At 39.9% G+C, this 22,560-nt stretch overlaps 1 protein-coding gene across 1 annotated transcript in view; it reads left to right on the top strand.

Moving 5' to 3' along the window:
• The window catches only part of LOC111219088 (CUB and sushi domain-containing protein 1-like), a 303,797-nt gene that overhangs the window by 228,366 nt on the left and 52,871 nt on the right, over positions 1-22,560 (top strand). The window contains exons 33-45 of the mRNA XM_022741679.1: positions 602-718; positions 832-945; positions 2,798-2,893; positions 3,050-3,253; positions 3,645-3,769; positions 3,890-3,986; positions 4,978-5,082; positions 12,910-13,028; positions 13,433-13,502; positions 14,749-14,865; positions 15,528-15,737; positions 18,315-18,503; positions 21,272-21,449. Coding sequence (XP_022597400.1) covers positions 602-718; positions 832-945; positions 2,798-2,893; positions 3,050-3,253; positions 3,645-3,769; positions 3,890-3,986; positions 4,978-5,082; positions 12,910-13,028; positions 13,433-13,502; positions 14,749-14,865; positions 15,528-15,737; positions 18,315-18,503; positions 21,272-21,449 — 1,741 coding nt within the window. The remainder of the gene's footprint in view (positions 1-601; positions 719-831; positions 946-2,797; positions 2,894-3,049; positions 3,254-3,644; positions 3,770-3,889; positions 3,987-4,977; positions 5,083-12,909; positions 13,029-13,432; positions 13,503-14,748; positions 14,866-15,527; positions 15,738-18,314; positions 18,504-21,271; positions 21,450-22,560) is intronic.

The following is a 22,560-nucleotide window of genomic DNA, read 5'->3' as shown; positions in this document are numbered from 1 at the left end:
CTTTTTTTATTTCTCAAAAGCTGATTGTTATTTTGGAATTCAGTGCAACCCCCCTGCACACCTCTACATTGTGGTTTAACCCGTTCTGTGCTGCGATTTCTATAGAATATATTTTATATTCTTTTTATATTATATATTCATATTCATTATATATTCTCTCGCTTCCCACAATAACCTTCTTTTGGCACATTTACAGAAACTTGCACTTGCTCTTCAAGGTGAATAAGTTTCCAGACATGGCCCTTGCAATTTGTGAACATTATTAAGTGCAGCAGATAGACCTACACTTATATATCATCCTGCCATTTGCACAATCCTTCCCTAAATGCATACACATAAAGCGGAGAGGGGCACTTCACGAATCTCACGGAAGATGCACCTTGGTAAACAGATAAAGTGCCTTTCCAGACTGGTGAATCTGTTTGATAATAATATGCATGTCTTTCAGGAACAGATTGTGTTTGAAGTGAAGTGCAAAAGCCTTTATGAATCTTGCCCTCTCTCTTTGAAAAATACACACTTTACAAAACATGTGAGCAGTACCTAGAACATGGCATAAAGATGTTTTTAAAGTTAAAAAAATCTCTCTGTCTTTCTACAGCTCCATGCGGTGGACAGTATGGTGGATCTGAAGGAGTTGTTTTATCTCCAAACTATCCCCTAAACTACACTACAAGACAGACTTGCTCCTATTACATCACTGTGTCTCCACAGTTTGGTAAGTGCATAAATAAGCATACCGTACATGCTTATACAACACAGAAGCTAATTTATATATTTATTAATTTCTGTGATTATTTGTCTGTCTTCTGGTTTGTTCATCTTCTCCAGTGGTGTTTGGTCAGTTTGCCGTTTTCCAGACAGCAATGAATGACTCTGTTGAGCTGTTTGATGGAGCCAATGAGAACGCTCGATTGCTTAGCTCCCTGGCTGGGTCACATTCAGGTGAGTCTCTGAATGGGACTGATTAAGTGTCGGACACAGCTGAAGGAATGCTATTGGGTCATGCTACCATAAAAGAAACTGGTTTCTGATTGTTTTTTTCACCTGTGACTTAACATGCCATTCTATTTTTTTAAAAAGCTGCCATTCAGTTTTTTTGTTTTAAAGTTTTCCGCTGTTTTCCTTTTTTGGTTGCTCCTGAACACATTTTTGAACAAGAAAAATAATGAAATCCTCTGTAAGAAAGCAGCTCTTGGGGGCTGTAGAACACAACACCAGTGTTCGTTATCACAGTTTATTTGACAGTGATGTATTTGGTGAAAATCCATTATGGGTTATCTTTACAAGAAGGAATCAGCAGTAGGGGCCGTACAACATACAGTAGCACTGGTACTCCTCAACATAATCCTCCCTGGGTTTCCTTATCCTTCAACTTTGAGTCACCCTAGTTTGGCAACAGTTCGAGGCGCTCCATAGTAACACACTTAGAATGGATGGAGATTGAAAGATGAGGCAAAAATCAATGTAAATGTCATAGTGTGAAGAATGAAATATGAAGAAATATTGATTAACATAGTTTCTGGCTAAATGTGCTCTCATTGCCTCAGAGTTTCATGTTCCTCTGTTGTGTGTCACGGCCAGGGGGCTTGCTGCAGGGTAACCCCAGTGGAACTGACATTTAGTTTCTTTCTGTGAAAAACAGGACTTTTTAAATATTTTCTCTGTTTTGTTTATTCTTTTGTGTGCTTGTAGAATTACGAGTGAGAAAAATTACACTGTTTAATAAAAGACAAGACTGTAACTACCAGTAAAGTTATCTTTACAATAACTAGAGGACAGTGGAGTTTGAGAATAAAAACATGAATATAATTAAAGATGATAGTTCCCTCAAACATTTATTTCTATTGTACACCAAGGCTTATAGTTTTGTTTCTATATGCTTTTTTTATATTTTCCTTCATGGAGTGGATCGGTGAGCTTATATCAGCATATAAAGAGGATGTGACAGTTTTTGTTTGGCTAAATGTAGCTGCACGTTGTGCAACATTTTTCTTTCCAACTACTATCCATCTAAGTTAGTTCAAAGGAAAGAGGCCAGTTTATATAATGTAGAATGGGTGGCTTATTCCTTAAAGTTAATTTGGGTTTGAAATCCTCCTTTTGACTAAAACTGGCAGCGAAGAATGAAACACACCAGGCTTTACAAAATAAATGTTATCCACACCATTACCCTATCATTACCATGCATGTATACTTGCACGAGCTCACACATACGCACAGGCAAACAGATTTGTAGCACATTGTTCCAGCTAACTGACTGATTATCCTGACACACAAACACATTAAAACACATACACGCATACCAAACTTACACATACACACACACATCGCGACGCAGCTAATGATGGCTCTAAATGTCAGCCACACCAGGCCATGTTTTTCTCATTTATCACTGTTACTTCGTTTGCCTGTGTATGTGTGTGCCTATAAATTTGTGTGTATGTGCCTCTGATTTGGTGTGTGTGTGTGTGTCTGTTCTTGCATTCTTACGCTTGTGAGGACTACATTTTACCACAAGGCGAATATGACAAAGAAACCCTTCCAAGAGCTATGTTATGACTGTAAACCATATGCAGTACAGACTGTGCGTGTGTGTGTGTGTGTACATGTATGTTCATAATTTAAATTATGTTTGTTATGTTCTGTGTCTCAGTTGTCTGCAGTGAGAAAAAAATTACTGTGTGTTTTTGGGACGAAGTTAAGGATTAATTTTGTGTGCGTGTGTGTGCGTGCGTGCGTGCGTGCGTGCGTGCGTGCGTGCGTGCGTGCGCTCATGTGTAATTGTGTGTCCCAGGAGAAACACTACCGTTGGCGACTTCCAATCAGATCATGTTGCGGTTCAATGCTAAGAGTGGCCAGTCAGCTAAAGGCTTTCACTTTGTCTACCAAGGTAACTTTCACTTTGTTTCTCTGTCTCACACAATAAGTTGCATATTGCATAATTCTGATTCAACATCAGTTGAGAGAGTCCCTTTACTGACAACTACAGTTCTGTTTTATCTTTCCTCGTTCTTCTCATATTATTTAATTACTGTCATTATTGTAGCGGTGCCACGCACCAGTGACAGTCAGTGCAGTTCAGTGCCAGAGCCTCGGTACGGCAGGCGGATTGGTTCAGAGTTCTCAGCCGGCTCTGTGGTTCGGTTTGAGTGCAGTCCAGGGTATCTGCTTAAAGGATCCAGTGCTATCCGGTGCCAGGCTGTGCCAGGTGCCCTCGCACAATGGAATGCAACAACACCAACCTGTATAGGTAAGGCTGGTTGATACACTGAAATCTACAAAGAATAAAACCAGCTAACATAAGCAGCTCCAAAGAAGTAATCAGTCCTTTGGCTTTCTGTGAATCATCCAGTACTACGAGAGCTGGGATTTTGACATTAATTCTAACTAAACTAAATGTATGCCTGCATGAAATCTCTCTCTGCTGAGACCAAGCCTTTTGCAAACAGCTTCAACTGTCACCTCAGTTAATACCATAAATAACATTTGTTATCATATTTTCTCTGGCTCCCTGCAGTGGTAATTTGAATACCATATTGTCCCAGGGTATGTGCTGCTATATTCCAACAACCTGCCCTGTCCATTAGCTATTTAGTTAATAGACTTTGCCAAGAAATCCATATTTTATGTCTTCATTCTAGTTCCCTGCAGTGGCAATGTGACCGAACGCCGTGGTACAATACTGTCTCCTGGCTATCCTGAACCCTACCCAAACAGTCTCAACTGTCTGTGGAGGATCCATGTCAGTGAAGGGGCTGGGATACAGGTACAGATATGTAAACACGTATATATAAATGTATAAGGCACTTTATATACACTAACTGTGGAGGATCCACATAAACTCTGAGGTTGTTATGTTCATTTATTTTCATTGTTTACTATCAAGATCCAAGTGATGACGTTTGCTACTGAGCACAACTGGGACTCTCTGGAGATCTACGATGGAGGAGACATGACAGCTCCTAAATTAGGGTCATTTTCTGGTATGACAATATGCTTACAAAGACACACACATGAACACACAAACTCACGCACAGACACCCATGCACACAAACACTCCGGATCTATGATGGATGAGATATGACGGCTTCTAAACTATAGACACAAACACACACACATGATCTATGATAAATTAGATATGGCAGGTCTTAAACTATAGATACACACATAGAACATATACTGGATACTCTGTGATGGATGAGTTGTAATACCAAAAAATATGATATATAACTTGAATTAATAATAAAAGTGTATTTTAAGACATAGAATTTTTTTTCATTTTCCAGGCAGTCAGTGAGAGGAAGAGAGGAAAGGAGGAAGGGAGGGAAGATAAGAGTTTCACCATGAGGTTGAGTGAAGGATGGACCAAAAAAGAGAGAGAAATAGGGGGAGAGAAAGAAGACAGGGGGGATAAAGAATGATCTAACCTTTTACAATTTCCCAGTGGAGTTTCCCCTGTGACCTGCCCCAAGCACATACCTGTCACACACCTATCACACATAAAACATGCCGCCCACAGGGCCACACGCACACGCACACATGCACACACATACACACAAATGAATGTGCCCTTCTCAAGAAGGCACACAGGGGAGCTGCCCACTATAACCACCGTGATCTGGCGTTGAGCAGCTTCACTGGGTCACATGAGGGTTGCTTCACATAAGGACACTAAAATGCTAGCTGTCCATGGAGGGCGAGGGGTCGTTCACCTTCTCTACACATAATTTCCCATCTGTTATCGGAATTTAAACAATAGTTATGGTCAAAATCTTGCTTTCTCAAAAAGTGTCACTAGTTGTTCTATTTCTTCCTGTATGACCTGTGTGTTGTGTTACATAGACTTTGACGGCATTTTTATATAAATTCCTTTGTGTTTTTAATATCTAGTGAGAATTTCCCTGCAATATGCTAATGTTGTAACTACTTTGTATATGTTGGTTCTGTTGTATCTTTATTTCTTGTCTTTTACAGGAACTACAGCCCCAGCCCTCCTTAACTCAACATCAAATCAGCTCCTTCTGCACTTTCAGAGTGACATCAGTGTGGTGGCAGCAGGCTTTCACCTAGAATACAAGAGTAAGTAAAAGCTTTTAAGACAGACAGATAGTGTGATAAGTTCATTGGTTTAAAAAAGAATATACTTGGTTAAGTAAAACAATCAAGGAGTGAATATTGGGTCCCATCTTTCCAGAAACCAAAAATACACACAAGCACACACACACGCACGCACGTACACACACACACACACACACACACACACACACACACACACACACACACACACACACACACGCACACACTGTTGCAGACAAAACTTCAACATCAAATAACAAGAGTCAGTGACCTGAACTGGTACTGCCTGAGAGCATACACACATACTGAGACCAACATTGGAGCACACACACGGAACACACACCTAGAGAGACGTAAATAGAAACACGTAGAGTCAGACAAATACATACACAAAGTGCATTTGCTTGTGTTATACACGCACATAAGTGCAAAAGAAAGGCATGTACACACAAATATGTCATAGACAGACAAAAGTATGGACATGGATATTAACATCATGCACTTACACATATACACACCTGTCAGGGCATGGTTGTGCTTTTCGGTCCTTTGTAGTTGTTTTAGCTTAGAATCACTTCTAGATCAATGAACATGTCCCCTTTTGTGAGTATGTGTAAGAGGTTTAGTGTGTGTGGGCGCACATTTCTACATGTGAATATTTGCGTGTGTGTGTGTGTGTGTGTAGGTGAATGCACACGTTTGTGGCTCAATGGTCTGTATTTTTGTTGATTCTGTGTGTCTTCATGCCATCACTAGGAGTGGAAACCTAGAAGAAGGGTCACTTAAGTGCACAGTGTATTGCATCTGTCTATATTTCGGTTTCAGTGTATTTTTAACTGTTTATTTTTTCAATAAGGCTTTTATTAGCAGATTCTCGTGATCCAACCCAAATCTGACTGAAATGACGACTCCATATGTGACACTTTCATTAGAACTGGATCCTTTCATGTACAGTATCATAAATAATCTGCAGCAGGAAATGGTACTCAGTGTGAGATGAGCCACTTCTTCTATTTTTATGTTTTAGCATTTATTTTGGTCAAGCCTGCGACACATATATTATTGAGTTGAGAGCAGTGCAGGTGGTAGTCTCTTTGGGCTTTTTGAGCTTTGCTTCTTTATCAGGGCTATGGAGAGAGGATTTTGGGAACCTGGGCTGGCAGTAGGGTTGGGATTAGAGGTCCTCATGGCTCCTCACAGTTCTTTGTAACGCAGACCTAAATAGAGAACCAAGTCAGGCTGCGACCAAATTATATTCAGTCTATCAGGTTGGGTTGGTTCTGTAACTGTGGACCTTGGGTCTTTCTGCCACTATTTGTAATACTTGTGTGGATCTGAGCAGACTTGGTGATCAGCTCTGATCACATGTACATTGTCAAAGTCTCCTTTCTGATTCTCCTTGGCCTTTGTCTCCAGCCCTTCCTCACGTTCCTTGATCTCAATGTTATCCCCTTCAGAGCCATCATTCTCCATCCATCCATTAGATGTCCAAGTGCTTTTTTCCTGTTCGACTTACTCATCTGTTTTCTATTTGTAATCACCTAGCTTCCCCTCCCACATGCACACCTGTTCCCAGGTACCTCTGTCTAGCTCTTTTTGTTTTTGTGTTCCCTTGTGTTCCTGTGTATTGACCTTGGTTCTTGTTTCCTGTGTTATGGATTACATGTTTTTTTTGGATTTCTGTTCCGCTTGCCTGCTCATCCACCCATCTGTCTGTAAGCCTGTTTTCATATATTAAAGACTTCTTCAGTGTGTTAGCCTGTCTTTGTGTGTCTGTGTGCTTGTGCTGTTATCAGCAAGACCTGACAGTATAATCCGACCAGTTATGGACCCAGCAGACCTTTTTGAAGAAGAACGTTATGATATGTCACCCCTTGTGTGCTGGAATGGGAAGTGGAAAAGAGCCCCTGGCAGAGAGTATAAAGAGACTGCACTGAAGTCGGCATGTAGAGGAGCGTCCTCAAAACCATGGCTGAGGAATTCCTTACCTGACAGGCTCCAGAACTTTCTAAACACCCTTAATTCCTCAGAAATCTCCCAGACTGCTGGCCACCAGCCTGTTCCAGAGTCTTCCAACCTTCTGCTTAATTCTTATAAGGTAATGCGTAGGTCAGTTTGCTTGCTTCCTGCTGCCTGAACCCCAGTCAGCTAGCCTCTGGCCTGCTACCCTCAATTCCACATCCCAGCCGGCTAGCTTCCAATCTGCACCACAGTCAGCTAGACTCAAGCCTGCTAGCCTCAAGTTTGCATCTGAGCTGGTTAGCATCCTGTTTGATCCTGACCCTGCAGACCTTTAGTTATCCCCTTTCGCTGGGACTCGCCTTGCTCTTGCCGGGATGTATCTAGGGGTTGTTGCCCCCATAAAGAAGCATGGGTCTCAAAGATGACAAGTTGCCCGGCTTCACAGAGACTCAGCTGCCAAGCTCCATAGAGCCTCAGCTGCCCATTGACCCTGTGCCTCAACTGCCCAGTGAACCACAGCCTCCATTGCCCAGTGCCACGATTGATGCCCAGCCAGACCATGAGTGGGCTGTCCGCCCTGCCTGTTCCCGTGTCGGGAGTCCCAGCTGACGTCTCACCTGCTAGTCAGGGGTACCAGCCAACATTTCACTTGTTCCTGTGTCTGTTCCTTACCCTCCCCAGCCAATGTCAATCCTGTCCCCAAGTCTGTTCCTGAATCGGCCATCCCGACCAACTTCTCATCTATTCCCAAGCCTATTCTAAAGTCTTGTATCCCGGCCAATGCCATGCCTGTTCCTGTTGCTGTTCCTGAATCGGCCAACGTTAAGCCTACTCCCAGTTGGCAGTCTGGCGGACACCTGCTCCTGATCTCCAGTTGAGAGTCCCACACTGCCAGACCTCCCAGACCATCACATGGACCTAATCTTAGTTGCTGCGGGCAGCCTGACCCTGGACCAGTCACAGAGTCTGAGCCCAATGTCTTACTCTTCTTCCAGAGGGGACCCTCCGTCACCACCAGCCTCCTGCTTGACATCCAGAGTCATCTTTCCTTCGCCACTACCCCCCAGAGTGATCCTGCCCTCACCATTGTCCACTGAACCAGTTTCATTTTTTGTTCTGGAGTTGAGAGGCTCCACTTCTGTCCTGCCCTCCGGCCATCTGCCTGAGGACTACTGCTCCAGTGATCCTGCGTCAAGACCACCACCACCCACCCTGCTGGACTTGATTGATTTTTGCCCAGGGACATCTGGAATCCATCCCTTGAGGGGAGGGGGCAATTACTGTCACTTCTTGGCCTTTGTCTCCAGCCATTGCTCACTTTCCTTAATCTCCATGTACTTCCCTTCAGACCTGTCATTCTTCATTCATCCACCTCTTTCTAGTTACTTCATCAACCCAATCACTTTTTGAACCTGCCTCTATCTCTAGGTCTTTGTTTGATTATTATTATTATCTTATTTTAAAAACTAATTTATACACATGGATTTCTGTATAGGTTTTCCATGCTCATTTTCCACACTTAACAAAATTTTAATCCAACCTTACCCACCCAACACTAGTCGCTGCATTTAGCAAGGCTGCTGTCAATGGGTGGCTTGCAGGTTAAAAAAGTGAAATGTCAGGTTCAAAGCTAAAGCAATGGGAAGAATGGTTAATTGTCAAGACTGAGAAATACTCATCCAATCTACAAGAGATGCTCAATGCTAGTGTTCATGATTTTGAAGGAGACAGCAGGCCTTTGTGATGAGTGGTAAAAGTTGACTACAAGATTGTGCAGTGAGTGAGCTTTTGCAACTATGAATACAGCGAAAAGCATATAGCAAACTCTGTAACACTTAGTAGTGTTAAGTGTCTACCTGGCCATGACACCTTTTGTGCCCAATTTTGAGGACTTGGTTACACAACAAAGTCATCACCTCTACAGTTAATACAGAAATAGGGTTTAGAGTTTTTACAACTCAGCCATGACTTGCTTAATCCAACCGTGCTTGACCCCGTGACATTGGGGACATTATGCTCCACAGCTTGTATTTGAATACCCCTGCTCTTTGTTGTCTATATTATAAAGAATAACCATCGGTCCTCTTAATGTTTCTGCTGTGCTTATATGGCAAAACCAACACAATACCCGCTGTTTCATGGTATTAGCCAGCAAGCAGTTTATTTGCTGTCATCCTGGTAACCAATTGCAAGAACAACATGCTGCAAGTTTTTCCAAGATCCTCGTCCAAATATATATCATACATAACATCATCACATGAGCTGTTATAGTTCTTAGATGGTAGTTTTGCTCATCTCAAAATGAGTGGCAACACTTTAATCTAGAGCAGAATTTGTTCCAACTTTGCCTGAGAGGTTCTTTACAGGAAGTCTTGCCACAAAGTAGGCTTGCAACTTTTTTCATTAAACACCAACAAGTTTTGCAGAGATCAGGCAACCTAACTGTTGAATATGTGATATGAACAGAGACATCAAAATTATAAATTATTAACCCTTGTTTCATAGTAAAAAAAAAATACAACCAATATAACAAAAAAGACTTACAGTGCATTTAAACAGTGGAGTCTTGTTAATGATTTTCAATTCATAGACTTTAAACTAAAAAACCTGCAATAGTGGAACTATTTCTGGAACAATTTGTGTTGTTCACTGATCTTTCACTGTGCTGTTTTCTGTTTTCCACTATGTTTCCTGTGGAACCTGGAAAAACGATCCCTCATAGCTAAAAACAGTAAAGGGTAAACAGTATCTTCTCATGTTTTTAAATAATTTACCAGCTGCCAGATTTAGCCACATGTCGTCAAATTTACCCAGTGTTAAGCTATTTTGCTCCATGCCCAAAATCTCCATGCCAGTTTTGCAGTAATGTGGTAGTTTGTACAAGTAGACAAAATCATCTGCTGGGGGCATGTGAATAATTGTGGTGATGATGTTCTCATCATTTAAAGCTGACTGAAAGGCCTTTCTTTTAAAGCACAGAGTGAGACATCTCTCTCCCTTGTCTGTCATCAAATAAACAGGAACAGGAGTATAGTAAATCCAGTCATTTAGACTTAAATGCTGACACTGACTAGTTGTAGTCTAGTGGCCCTAGTGGGGTGGTTTGTGGTACTGTCAGCATTTTACAGAGCATCACTGCTCTCTCGTAACCGGGGAAAAGAGGGAGCAGTTTGCTAGCACACAGAGAGATAGGGAGAGGGAGAGAGAGAGATGGTCAGCCTAATGGAATAGTTTCATTGATCAGTTGTCATGACAGCCTGCTGATGCTCTGCCTAATAATACATGGTGTGTGCAAATGTGTGTCTGCAAGTTACAGTCTCATGCAGCTTTTTCACTTATGCTTCATCTAAAAAAAAAAAAAAAAAGTCTTCCTCATACCCCTCTGCAAGCACACACTCATGAAACAGTCACTCATGCGCACACACACACACACAACTCCCCCCCCTTCTTTCACTCTCTACCCCTCTTCCACCCCTGTGTTGCCATGGTAACCGCTCTAGGGCAGTCTCCTGCGGAATTTTTCAAGTGAAACACACAAGCAGACTCAAACACATACACACACACACGCACACAGACGCACATGAACACACAGATACACTCTTACTGATGCTATTTGATAAAGGGCTGGCTGCTGTCAAACTTATTAAGGATGTATTTAACCTTTATTGTTTTGGGAATAGATAGAGTCATTATGTTACTTTTGCGTATTTTTAAGCACATTTCAGAGGCACCTGTCACTGCTGACAATGTTCACACATTTTTATTATATGATTTATAAATGAGCTCTTGAGTATAATCTGCCACATTTGTTTTTCTCATCAAATTAATCTAATTTTCTCTTACTTTTCTTTTATGTGTTGAAAAACTTTTTTGTCTAATTTACTCAGAGACTTTATTAGTAAGTAAGTAAAGTTTATTTATATAGCACTTTTCGCAGACATTAGTTATAAAGTGTGTTACAGATCTACATCAAAGATACAAAGTTAAGATAACAAAAGCATATAAAAAAATGCAAAAACCACTGTACATAATAAAATAGATAATAAATACATAAAATACAGACCTGGTACAAACAGATTACCCACATGCCTGTCTAAACAGATGCACCTCAAGCTGCTTTTTAAAAGAATCCACAGACTCAGCAGACTTTAAGGGTGTGGGCAGAACATTTCACAGTTTAGGTGCAATGGCCTCAAAAGCTCCATCATCACGGGTCTTTAAGCAGGTGCGTGGGACTGGGACAGACAGTAAATTTAGCTTATTGGACCTGCACAGGAACCTGATCATGCAGTGCTCTGTTTATAAGAATGCTTGACCATGCAGTGCTCTGTATATAAGAATGTGAATTTTAAACTGGATACTATATGTAACAGGGAGCCAGTAAAGGGATGTGAATATACGGGTAATATGAGACTATTTCGATCTATTTGACCTAGTGAGTAGTTTTACAGCGGCATTATGAAATGCATGCATGTGAATTGTTTTGCCACGACCTTCTCTAAAATATTTGACCAAAAAGTGAGTTTAAATATAGGCTTATAGTTCTTGGGCACAGTAGGATCTAATGCCAGAAACACATTACATGCGTTGTGTGTGCGGCTGATGTCACTGAAATACAGCAGAGAAGCACGCGTGTGTGTTCCTTGTAAACTGATAGGTTGGAAAAAGTCCAGAATAGTAGGAGACAGGCAAAGGCTAGAGCTGGGTAAGCAAGTCCCAGGATGAATACTGGACCTAATAGCCATCACTGATGTATTAAAAGAAAATTGGAGGTCTTTAAGGTGTAGGCGATGTACTTCTAGCCCACAGGTTTTCCATATTTGTTCCGTCCTGCGACACTTCGACTGCGACAGCATCCCTCATCCACAGAGAAGTGTTGTAGATAGCCTTAGTCCTGATCTTTAAAGATCCCACTTTGTCCAACAGTGAGGAACAATGCTCATCAAAAGACTGCATTAATTACTCAACATTATCAAGATTTGTATTAAGATCACAGCAAAAATGCTCTGAGAACTGATTTCTGAGTGATGATGTGAGAACAAAGAGTTTTTACGAAATAAAGAGTCAGCATTTACAGAGAGTTCAAGGAAAATGCATTTATCATCACTGATAAAAAGAGTGTTTTTTGTCAAAGAGAAAAAAACAAGGTCCAAAATATGGACCAACTGTGTGAGTAGCACCTGAAACGTGTTTGAAATTAAAATAATCTGTAATATTAAGAAGTTTAGTAATCACTTTGCCTATAGCCTTAATAATAGAAATTGGAAAGTCAGTGAACTAAGAAAAAAACAGACTTGCTGGACCAGGAGGTTGATAAATTAAAACTAATAATGATACGAGTTTAGCCGACCAATTTTTTAGTAGTTCAAAAATTCAAAAGTAGTAGTTCAAAATTATCCTATGGGAAACAGATATTATGTAAACTGCTGTGTTTTGCTGTGATTGTGCCTTTTAAATTCTGTACTCAAGAGAAAGGTCACATACAACTGAAAGAGGAAGATGGGAAAGACAATGGTAAAGGTCTTTTTGGCTACTAAAGTACGTAGAGGTAGAGAATAGAAGAGGGAAATTATTCTGCTATTGTTAAAGTGTAGAATAAAATTAGAATAAAATGACTTTAGTTAATTGAAAAAAAAGGTCAATGCAGTAATGGGGCTTTAGCTGTCTAGAACTTAAAGAAGTGACCATCAGGTCAAATTTACTGTATTTGCCTGTCTATATTATCATCATAGCATGTTCACTGGACAAAGGACTTGAGCCAAAGGCTAAGTAATTATTGCATAGAAAACTTAATGATACAATAAATAATAGTAATTAAATAGTTAATCATGCTTTTGTTCTTTCTTTATTGTATTTTATTTTTTGTAGCTGTTGGTCTCACCACCTGTCCAGAGCCAATGATCCCAGCCAATGGCATTAAAACTGGTGACAGATACATGGTCAATGAAGTGGTGGCGTTCACCTGTGAGCCTGGGTACACGTTACAGGTAATGAACACATAAACTGACATACAGTTTGTATATATTTTCATGAATTGTGGATAGCATTGATTTATCAGGAAATGATTTTCAAATGTTGCTTATTGGAAGAAGAGTAGATACTGTAAAACAAACCTTGTGTACAGACAAACACACTGGTGTCAGTGTCAGTTAGCAAGCATGCAATAACATGAAATGGTTGCAGTTTTACTTTAGTTAAGTGCAAAACCGAATTATTGTCATGCTCTGAAATTAAATAGAAATCAAATTCCCAACCTTAGAAAATGCTGAGATTGCACATTTTCCTCCACTTGTTTCTTTAATATTTTAATTTAAAAGACTGTTGAAAATGTACCAAAAATGACTTTCCCTATCTTCTTCTTGAACCTAACCAACTATATTAACATTTTCAGGGCCACTCTCACATTTCCTGCATGCCTGGTACTGTGCGCAGATGGAACTACCCACCTCCTCTTTGCATAGGTAACACACACTCACACCAGGACACTGAACTGCTGGATAAATTGCATAATGAATGATTGATCCAATGGGGAAAAAAATACATCCTGCAGGTTGGCATTGAACCTTTAGCTTTTAACTCTTTCTTATTTTACATTTTGAGGGTAATATCAAAATCAGAATATTCAATCACTGATTACATGTCAGTGTGTGGTATCATATTTTAAAATAGAAACTTTAGACTCAAGTCAGTAAAGCATGATTTCTTCTATATTAAGCCAATGACCTTGTCAGTTGCTGAAACAGTACTATGGTTTTATCAGGCAGCTTAGTTTAAAATGACTGTATCCACTCATGGTAACATAATACAGAAATGTCAATGGAATTTTAATTCTAAATCAGAAATAATAAACAGAAATAACTTAATGAGAAAATGCAATTCTGAACTATGATTCAGTTGTTATATTTAATGTTACCAGCTTGAAATCAAATTTGGGGTTGTAAGCAACTTTGTCAGTGACCTAGAGTCAGCGATCTAAAAAATCAATACGCCTGCTCGTTACAAACAGAATTTTGTACCTTGTGCTGAAGGCCAAAGCTTCCTAACTTCTCCAATAGTGTTAAGGAACTTTGATTACATTGATGTTTGTGTTTAGGCCTGAATAATTCAGTCCTTAGTGAAGACCTTAGTTGGTCTAGAAAGCCAAGTCCAGTTAAACTCAACCACGACTTGTAAGGACTAACTAAACTCAAATCTGTCACAGTTCCCTTCACTATATGTCAAATTCAGCATTTCCTATTTCAGTCAGAGACAGTTGCGTTAATTAAATCATGTTCAAATTTGTCAATAGTTAGGGGCACCATAATAGGGTGCCATAAAATAAAAAAAAATTATGTCTGTCACCTTTGGTTCTATAGGATTTACAAAAATTCAGCATACATTGGTCCAAGAATTTTTAGTCATGATACTCAGTCTCCAAACAATCGGTATCATACACTTCAGTTCAAACCAAATAAGTGGACTTAATAACACTATTTTCCCTAAGTTGTTAACTAAAAACCAAGAATATCAGACATCAGCAGACCAGATATTAGCAGTTACTTTTTTTTTTTAAAGTAATGTAGTATTACCACCCTCTGTTCCTTCTTGTGGCTGTATTTTCTCTTCTTCTTGTCTGTTGAAGCAAAGAGGATGAAGTGATGATCTCTACTGTATAGTGCTCATGTGTTGCCTGTTTTAACAATGTGTTTGCTGTGCTTGTGTTGTCAGCTCGGTGTGGCGGGGTGTTGTCTGAGATGAGTGGTGTCATCCTTAGTCCAGGTTTCCCTGGCAACTACCCTGGCAACCTGGACTGCACCTGGCAAATCACCCTGCCAACTGGATATGGTAAGTCTTATGGGGTGTAAGAGCATTCCTAAAAGGAATATGTCACTTTCAGGACATCTGTTGGTGTATTCAGGAAACAGACATTTTTTGTGCAAAATCTGCAGCACATATGGTTCATTGAAAGCTTCACCACATGTTTCATTGGGGGATGACACATGGTGCTGTTTAATGACCACACCAACTGATGTTTTCAATAGGGCACAGTTTGTATCTGTCACTGTGTGTTATTATTGCTAGTTTTTATGTTTGATGTGGTATGATTTTTATTTTCAGAATTGATAACAGTACACTTGAGTGACAACAAAACTAGATTCAAAACAGGAATTCTGTCTTCAGTGCAAGTTATCAAAATATAAAAATTACAATGTTAAACAACCCAATAAAAATACATTGATAAAAATGGATAGTAAAGTTTGGAGTAATGTAAGCTTAATGCACTTGGTCTTTATGCTTACAATATGTCTCTATGTTGTACATACACTCTGAAAACTATGTCAAATGTAAACTTTATCTGTAGTTATTGTCAAATCTATAAAATCTAGGCCACCTTTGTGTCAGGGAATCAAAGATCCTGTTAGGTATAAGAATCACCTATACTTTAATTCTCATATATTGCTTAATGTATTATATATGGTCTTTCATATCATGTCTTTGTATTCTAGGAGCCCATATTCAGTTCCAAAACTTCTCTTCTGAAGACAACCATGACTTCCTAGAGGTCAGGGCTGGAGCACAGCACAGCTCTGCCCTCATTGGACAGTTTACTGGCTCACAGATCCCACCCCCTCTACTGAGCACTACCCACCTGACGATCATCCATTTCTACAGTGACCACTCAGAGAACAGGCCGGGATTCAAACTGACCTATCAGGGTGAGTTCAAGTGTGATTTTTTGACTCATTAAGATGATTACGATGACTGCATACAGTAGATGCCACAAACCCTGAGGTTATTACTGCAGGCACTTCCAGTTGAAAGCTGCCCCTCAAGGGACAGTGAGAGAACACACTTGCAATCAAATTGAGCCTACTGTTTTGTTTATCCATATTTGGGGTAGGGAAAACAAGTTAGTTGCTTTAAAATGATTTAGAAAAAAATGGTCTCCTCAAATGTTGTGAATAAATTAACATCCAAACCTAGTGGCCAAATTACAAAGACTTCCCAACTCCAAGAAATGAAGGGTAGGATGAAAAAAACATATTGCCATGAGGTTTTGAGCTTTGATCTGTGGATGAGTCATGCTAAAGACTTGAGAAAAAACCTTATGGCTTTCCTCTCATCATTAAAAGAGATGGATTGTTAGTAAGCCCCTGTGAGAGACTGCCATCTTGTCCAGCAGGCTTTACTTGTGCTTCACTTCAAAAGAAGAGATGCACTGTGGGCTTATATGCCAGCATAACTAGAACAAGGCTTACTAACTTACATATAAGCTAACCCACATTCACATGCACATAATCATTTTCCCCTTTTTCTCCCAATTAGCAATGGCCAAGTCCCATAACACTGCAGTCCTTGTCACTGCTAACTCCCACTGTTGGCACTGTTGTGGAGAGTGTGAACATGTTTCTTCACATAGAGCTGCACCAGATGCTTTTTTTCACCTGACAGCAAAGATCTTTGGCAGGAGGATATAATACACACATACAGTAGGTTCACAAAACTACCCTCGATCGTGTTGAATGAACAAAACTGGCAGTGCTCCAACCCCAGTGCATACGTTCACCCCTGCACCACTCGAAGATACAAGCTCAGGTTCTGTACTCAAGGCCTTGGAGGTTTAGGGTTCAATAGGCTGAATAGTCGTGTGCACATGCATTAAACCTCAATAGGATGAGTGCTGGATGCCAAAAAGTATGTATGAATATAAAGGAAAAGTACCCACACACTGACGTTTGACCCGAACGCTTAAGGGAACTCCGTTTCCAGTTGTAGAGTATGGCACTCTGACATTACAGTGCCTAAAATGCATGCTAAATATTGTTTCTGGAATCTGTTCGAGCCACCCTCTTGATTACATTTTCACAGCTGAAAGTATGGAGGATGGCATTGCCAAAATCATAAGCAAATAAATAAGTAATTGACTCAATAAATATCAAATTATATTAATAATATCCTTTGCATAATGAAGCATAAACGCATAAAGAAATTTAAAATAAAATACAGAAATGAATAAGTTAGGGGGAAATAAATTGGGGAAAACATATACATACAGAAGCGAATTTAAACAACAATATCAGTTCATTTATTTAAATATCATTTTTTTTTTACTTAGTTAATGCCTGTATTTGTTTTTTATATGTGTTGGGGCATTTAATGGTATATCTCATTTTCTTATTTATTTTTCATTTTGGCAGTTTCAGCCCTCTATAGTGGAACTCCATCTCCCAATTGGACAACTTTTGACTTTCAACATTCTCAGTACTTCCTCTCTCAGCCCCTGGCTATTTCTGTGTCCTATCATATTATTTCCCTTACATGCCGCTTTCACATGGGAGCTATGCTACATCTGTTACCACTTGGTTTTCTCTTACCTCTTAGTTTCTAGTATGTCCAATTAGTTTTGTCAATATTTGTTTATCTGTTGGCATCTAAAAATACCACAGGAGTTTAGTTCTGATGTTCTTAAACATCCATCGTGGCATCTCTCATCTGGACTCTGGATAGTCTTGCCTGTAATCGATGGCAACACAGGTGTTCCTGCACACATCCTGCGTCTTAATTGTGTTGTATGCAGTCCCTTCCTACATCCTAGATCCTGCTATTACCAGTATGGACTGTCTCTGAGGCCTCTTTGTTCAATCTGCAGCTCAGGTCCTGCAGACCATCTTTGTATTGACCTGGTGCTGAGTGCTTGTCCTTGTGTTGTGGAGAGCTGTCCTTCTCTCTAGCCTTTGGTAACTGGTAGTCTAATGTCAGTCACTACTGCTCTATGTCAATGGCACATTTAATGGCGGGCCTTGACTTGCCATGACACTCATGAAGGGTGAGAGATGCTCTAAACAGACCCGTGATACTGACATTTCCTCAAGCAAGTGTGCATACATGTGCTAGTGAACTGTGTAGGAGGAGATTAGATCTATATATGTTGTTGCACTTACTGTTGGTAATCTCTGTGGGTCATAGATTTTTTGAATGCCCCCTCAAGTCCATTAGCTGTAGATCGGAAAATGGTTTAAATACAATGAATTGCATTTGTCATTCTGTAGTCACATTTGGGAAGACAGGCATAAAAGGCTAATGTGTAAAGCCACACAGCATAGTACACAGGAATAAATATACAACTACATTGTATTCATTAATCTGAGTATAACTGCCTGCCTATGTACTTTGTCAAAGAGCATCTTATATTATTTTCCTGATGCCAAAAGAATCAGGTTAATCTGAAATTAAAAAAATTTAACTGTAGTATTTCCACACTGCCACTAATTTCTCCACATCTCTCTCTTTAGCTTATCAACTTCAAAACTGCCAGGACCCCTTTCCTTTCTCCAATGGGGACATCATCAACAGTGACTACAGTGCTGGCCAATCAGTAACTTTTCAGTGCTACCCTGGTTATGTTTTGATTGGACACCCAGTACTAACATGCCTGCATGGGACCAACCGGAAGTGGAACCACCCATTTCCACGCTGTGAGGGTAAGGACAACCAGTGACTTCTTGATATGATGGTATTTAGTAAATTGTTGATGTCTGTTGATTGTGTTAAAAGTTTGTACAATAATCTAGATTAAGAAAGAAAAATGTATGGTTAACATATTAGCCACTTTATTTTTTATTGTTACAACCAGCTTTACCACAACAACATCCCTCATTGACCAGTTGTATTTTATAATCTACACATTTAGAAAATCTTGCTATCCTGATTGAATTTGAGAACATTTCATTTAATCTTTGGAAATGAAATATTCCTGTGTCACTTGGATTATTTACTGTAAATATCAGTACCAAAGTTATTGCTCTCAATACTACCACTACTGCTATGGCTGTTGCCTCTACTTCTTCTATTTCTAATAGTCAGTAGGTCATTTGAGGGGGGTTGAGGGGGAGGGATGTCATCCTTCTTGTTAGTAAAATCACATGCAATCTCCACCCCCTAGTAGCAAAGGGAAAGGGGCAGAGGGATTGTTAAGCTGAATATGTAAGTCTAGTCTTCCTGAGTCATTGATCCTTTATCTGACTTAGGTTCGTGCAAGTTAGAATCTATGGCTCTGACCATGGCTCTGAAATATCAGAAGCCTAACTGTGCTGTGTATTGATAAATCCATCACACTCTCTGTGGTGGTGAAGTCGCTGACGCATTTGTGATTGTGCCTATTTCTCCCAGTCCCACCCGTCTGTCAGTTTCGTCTATGATCTATAATATTCTCTATGTACTAGAAATGCTCAATTCTATACTATATTGTAGCCTATATACTCTTTAGAGTAGTGCCACCTTCATGATCAAAGTGACAAATAGCAACATGTAGTCGTGGAGGAGTAAGAGGATCACAGAGACACGCTGCTGCCTGTCGTATTCCTATAATATTCCTTTAATATTTCTGTGATTATTCAGTAGCATCTGTACTTCTAAAAATACACCCTAGACCAATCCACCTCCATAACAAAATATTTTAGGGGAGTAACCTGAGAGTGGAGCAGGTAATGTGACTGAGGAAGTTAACCTGCACCAGACTGCGCTCAGCTGCTTCAGTTACATAATTCAGGGTAAATTTTATACCATCAAAACTACAGTGTATTTTGAAAAATATTATTAAAACAGAGTATCTATTTGTACCCAGGTAAAATTGGTCACACTGCAGCTATACAGCTATTTACACTCATATGGAGCACCCAATGGCTCCCTAAGAGCTTGTCTACAGGTGGAAAGGACAGCACAAACTGTTGGAATGCACCATTTAATACACAACATACACTGGGTGGTGTTTGTAAATGTCTGCTGCCATCAGTAGCTTATTAAACGTCGCTTTTTAAGCAGAACAGTTTAAGGAAATCAGGTGATTCCTCTGTGAAATCAAAAGTTGATATTTACTGACTTATAATATTAATTTTTAGTTACAGTTTGGTTAGGTTTAGGCACCAAAGCTACTTGGTTAGGTTTAGGAAAAGATCAGACCCTTTTATAACATTAACCACGTGTTAGAAAGCCTTTCTACCAGAATGTCTCCCATTTCACTCATTGCAGTGGTCCAGGAAAGCCTAGAACCAGGATGTAAATAGCCAATTTGGCTATCCACCCTGGATGTAAATAGCATTGTTGGCTGTGAACACCTGTGTGCAAATAGCATCTGCCTTATTAAAATGCATGACAGCAGTAGTAGCAAATCTCTCTTAAATTCAGGGTCTGTCCTGTCTCATGAGTTTGTGCTGCCTGTCTTTCCTGTGCTGAAAGTCTCTCTCCTGAATATTGCTGTTCTCTGACTGGACACCTTCACCTGTCTGCACTTTTTCCTGGCTGAAGATTAGGATTATTCGTTTAAACTGAGAATAAACATATTGAATGTGCAGTATAGAGGAATAATATCTAAAATGCACTTCTTCAATCTTCAGAATATTTACCGTTAACTTACAATGGCATGCTCCATTAACAATGCAGAATCCTGTATAAATCTTAAACTTCTAACACTTATTGCAGTTCTTGTACAGACAACCCTACACCTTGATTAACAGAAAGGAAAGATATTAATATGATATCAAAATCTCAGAACTGAATTAAAAAGATTGGGCAAAGTGTTACAGGGTTAACTGTAAATATGGAAATTTTATAAATATGTCTGAGAGCTTTCCTTGCCAAAAAATGAGTTATTAAAAGCTGCTCCTCAATACATCGTAACTCCTGGTCATAACACATGTTGACCAAGGTCATTAGACAACTTATATCAATTTGGGATGATAAAACACTGCTACTGCTGCCTCTTGCTCAGAAAAAGAAAAGAATGTGAATGGGCAAGTGCTTGCTTATAATGTACTGTTAGAAACATGAGAAAACCCCTGCCTGAATAAACTCAGTTCACTGCATAAAATTTAAAGCTGTATTACTCATTACTTTAACACACAGTTATAAAAAGACAATTGCTTTGGGGGGAAGGAAGATAACTGGACATAATAGAACTGTAGAATTAGAAATGTCACAGTTATAGTTAAGGCAACAATGTCCTTTGGAAGGTGTACACGGGCTTGTCTGTGTTGGTTGGTGGCGTGGGAGTAGAGGGTTGCTCCCATTGGGTGATTCCCCTCTGTTAAAAAAAATTACAAATCACTTACTGCTAATAATGATGATAATACTTACATTCTTTACTGTCTACAGTTCAGCCGTTATTCTTGTCTCCTGATCCTTCCAGGTCTGACACATTGGAAGATAGTGACAAATTTGCAAATAGATAATTTTATAACTCTGCTCTTTACAGCTCCTTGCGGCTACAATGTCACGGCTGAAAATGGGACCATCTATTCACCTCAGTACCCCAATGAATACCCCAACTCCCAGGACTGTATCTGGCTCATCACTGTTCCCCACGGACATGGAGTTTATATCAACTTTACCTTATTGCAGACGGAGCCTGTCACTGATTACATTGCCGTCTGGTAAGTCTGGGTACACTCACACTTGGATGCACACACACACACACACACACACACACACACATATACACACAAATGCATAAGCTTCTTTTCAATGTTGCCCTTTATCCTGGAACTGATTGCATCACTGACGGATAAGCCCTGAATGCAGTTATAGCCTGTCTTTTCTCTGCTCACTAATAAGAAGTTGTATCAACTTTTACTTTTGTTTTTTGTCCATCTTTGTCTGTCCCTCTCAAAAACACATACACACACACACACACACACACACACACACACACACACACAGCCTCTCTCAAACAGATATCCCTGGAATCAATTGCATTTTTATTCATTATATATTTACAAACACAGTCTTGACTGTGCAAAGGTATATGTGTCAATTGTTTTTGACTTTATCATACAGGAAGATGATTCGTGCCATACACACGAACCCATCCAGGTCTGTGTATGGCACGTTTGATAACAGGGATCACAGCTCCATAGACTCCTGATACATACACACATGTATATACTTTGTGCTATGAATACACAGACTCTCCTGCAGTAATAATGGGATTCAGTGTGGAGGTAAAATTGTAATACAGGGAGTGTGAGAGTAATGCATTTACAATGGGACCACTGACCAATTCAATCTACCTCAGTACCATGGCCATACGCAGAGCTGGATAGGGCTCAGGAACTCTGGCAGTAATGATGAGATTCAGTGGGGAGTGGGAAATGTAATGAAAGGAGTGGTAGAGCTGTGTTCACAAATCCAACGGGACTTGGTTGGATCTGTCAAGTTTGGGTCAGTCCAAGAGAAATTTCTCACTTAATAGTTTCCGTTTTGCACCGTGTTTTCCGACAAAAACAATATTGAAAAGTGAATTTATTATGAAGTAAAGTAGTGTTTTGACCGTGTCATCGTATGGTGCAGGTTTGGTTTGGTAAAGACATATTTGGTGTTTGTGTGAGGTCAGGCTTTAATGTTCAGGCTCAAGAGTCAAGCTCTAGGGAGTGAGCAGTCGAAATGTAGGCAGTGGGAAAGTAATACATTCACAATCCGTGACTACTCGCTTTCAATCTCACCAGCTACCAGAGCCATGGATATTGCTATGGAGAGCGGCATCAG

This window comes from Seriola dumerili, unplaced genomic scaffold (assembly GCF_002260705.1).
Source record: "Seriola dumerili isolate Sdu_G_001 unplaced genomic scaffold, Sdu_1.0 BDQW01000003.1, whole genome shotgun sequence".
In the NCBI taxonomy this organism is placed as follows: Eukaryota; Metazoa; Chordata; class Actinopteri; order Carangiformes; family Carangidae; genus Seriola; species Seriola dumerili.
Note: the sequence above shows the minus strand (reverse complement) of the source record. Positions and strands in the feature narration are given on the sequence as shown.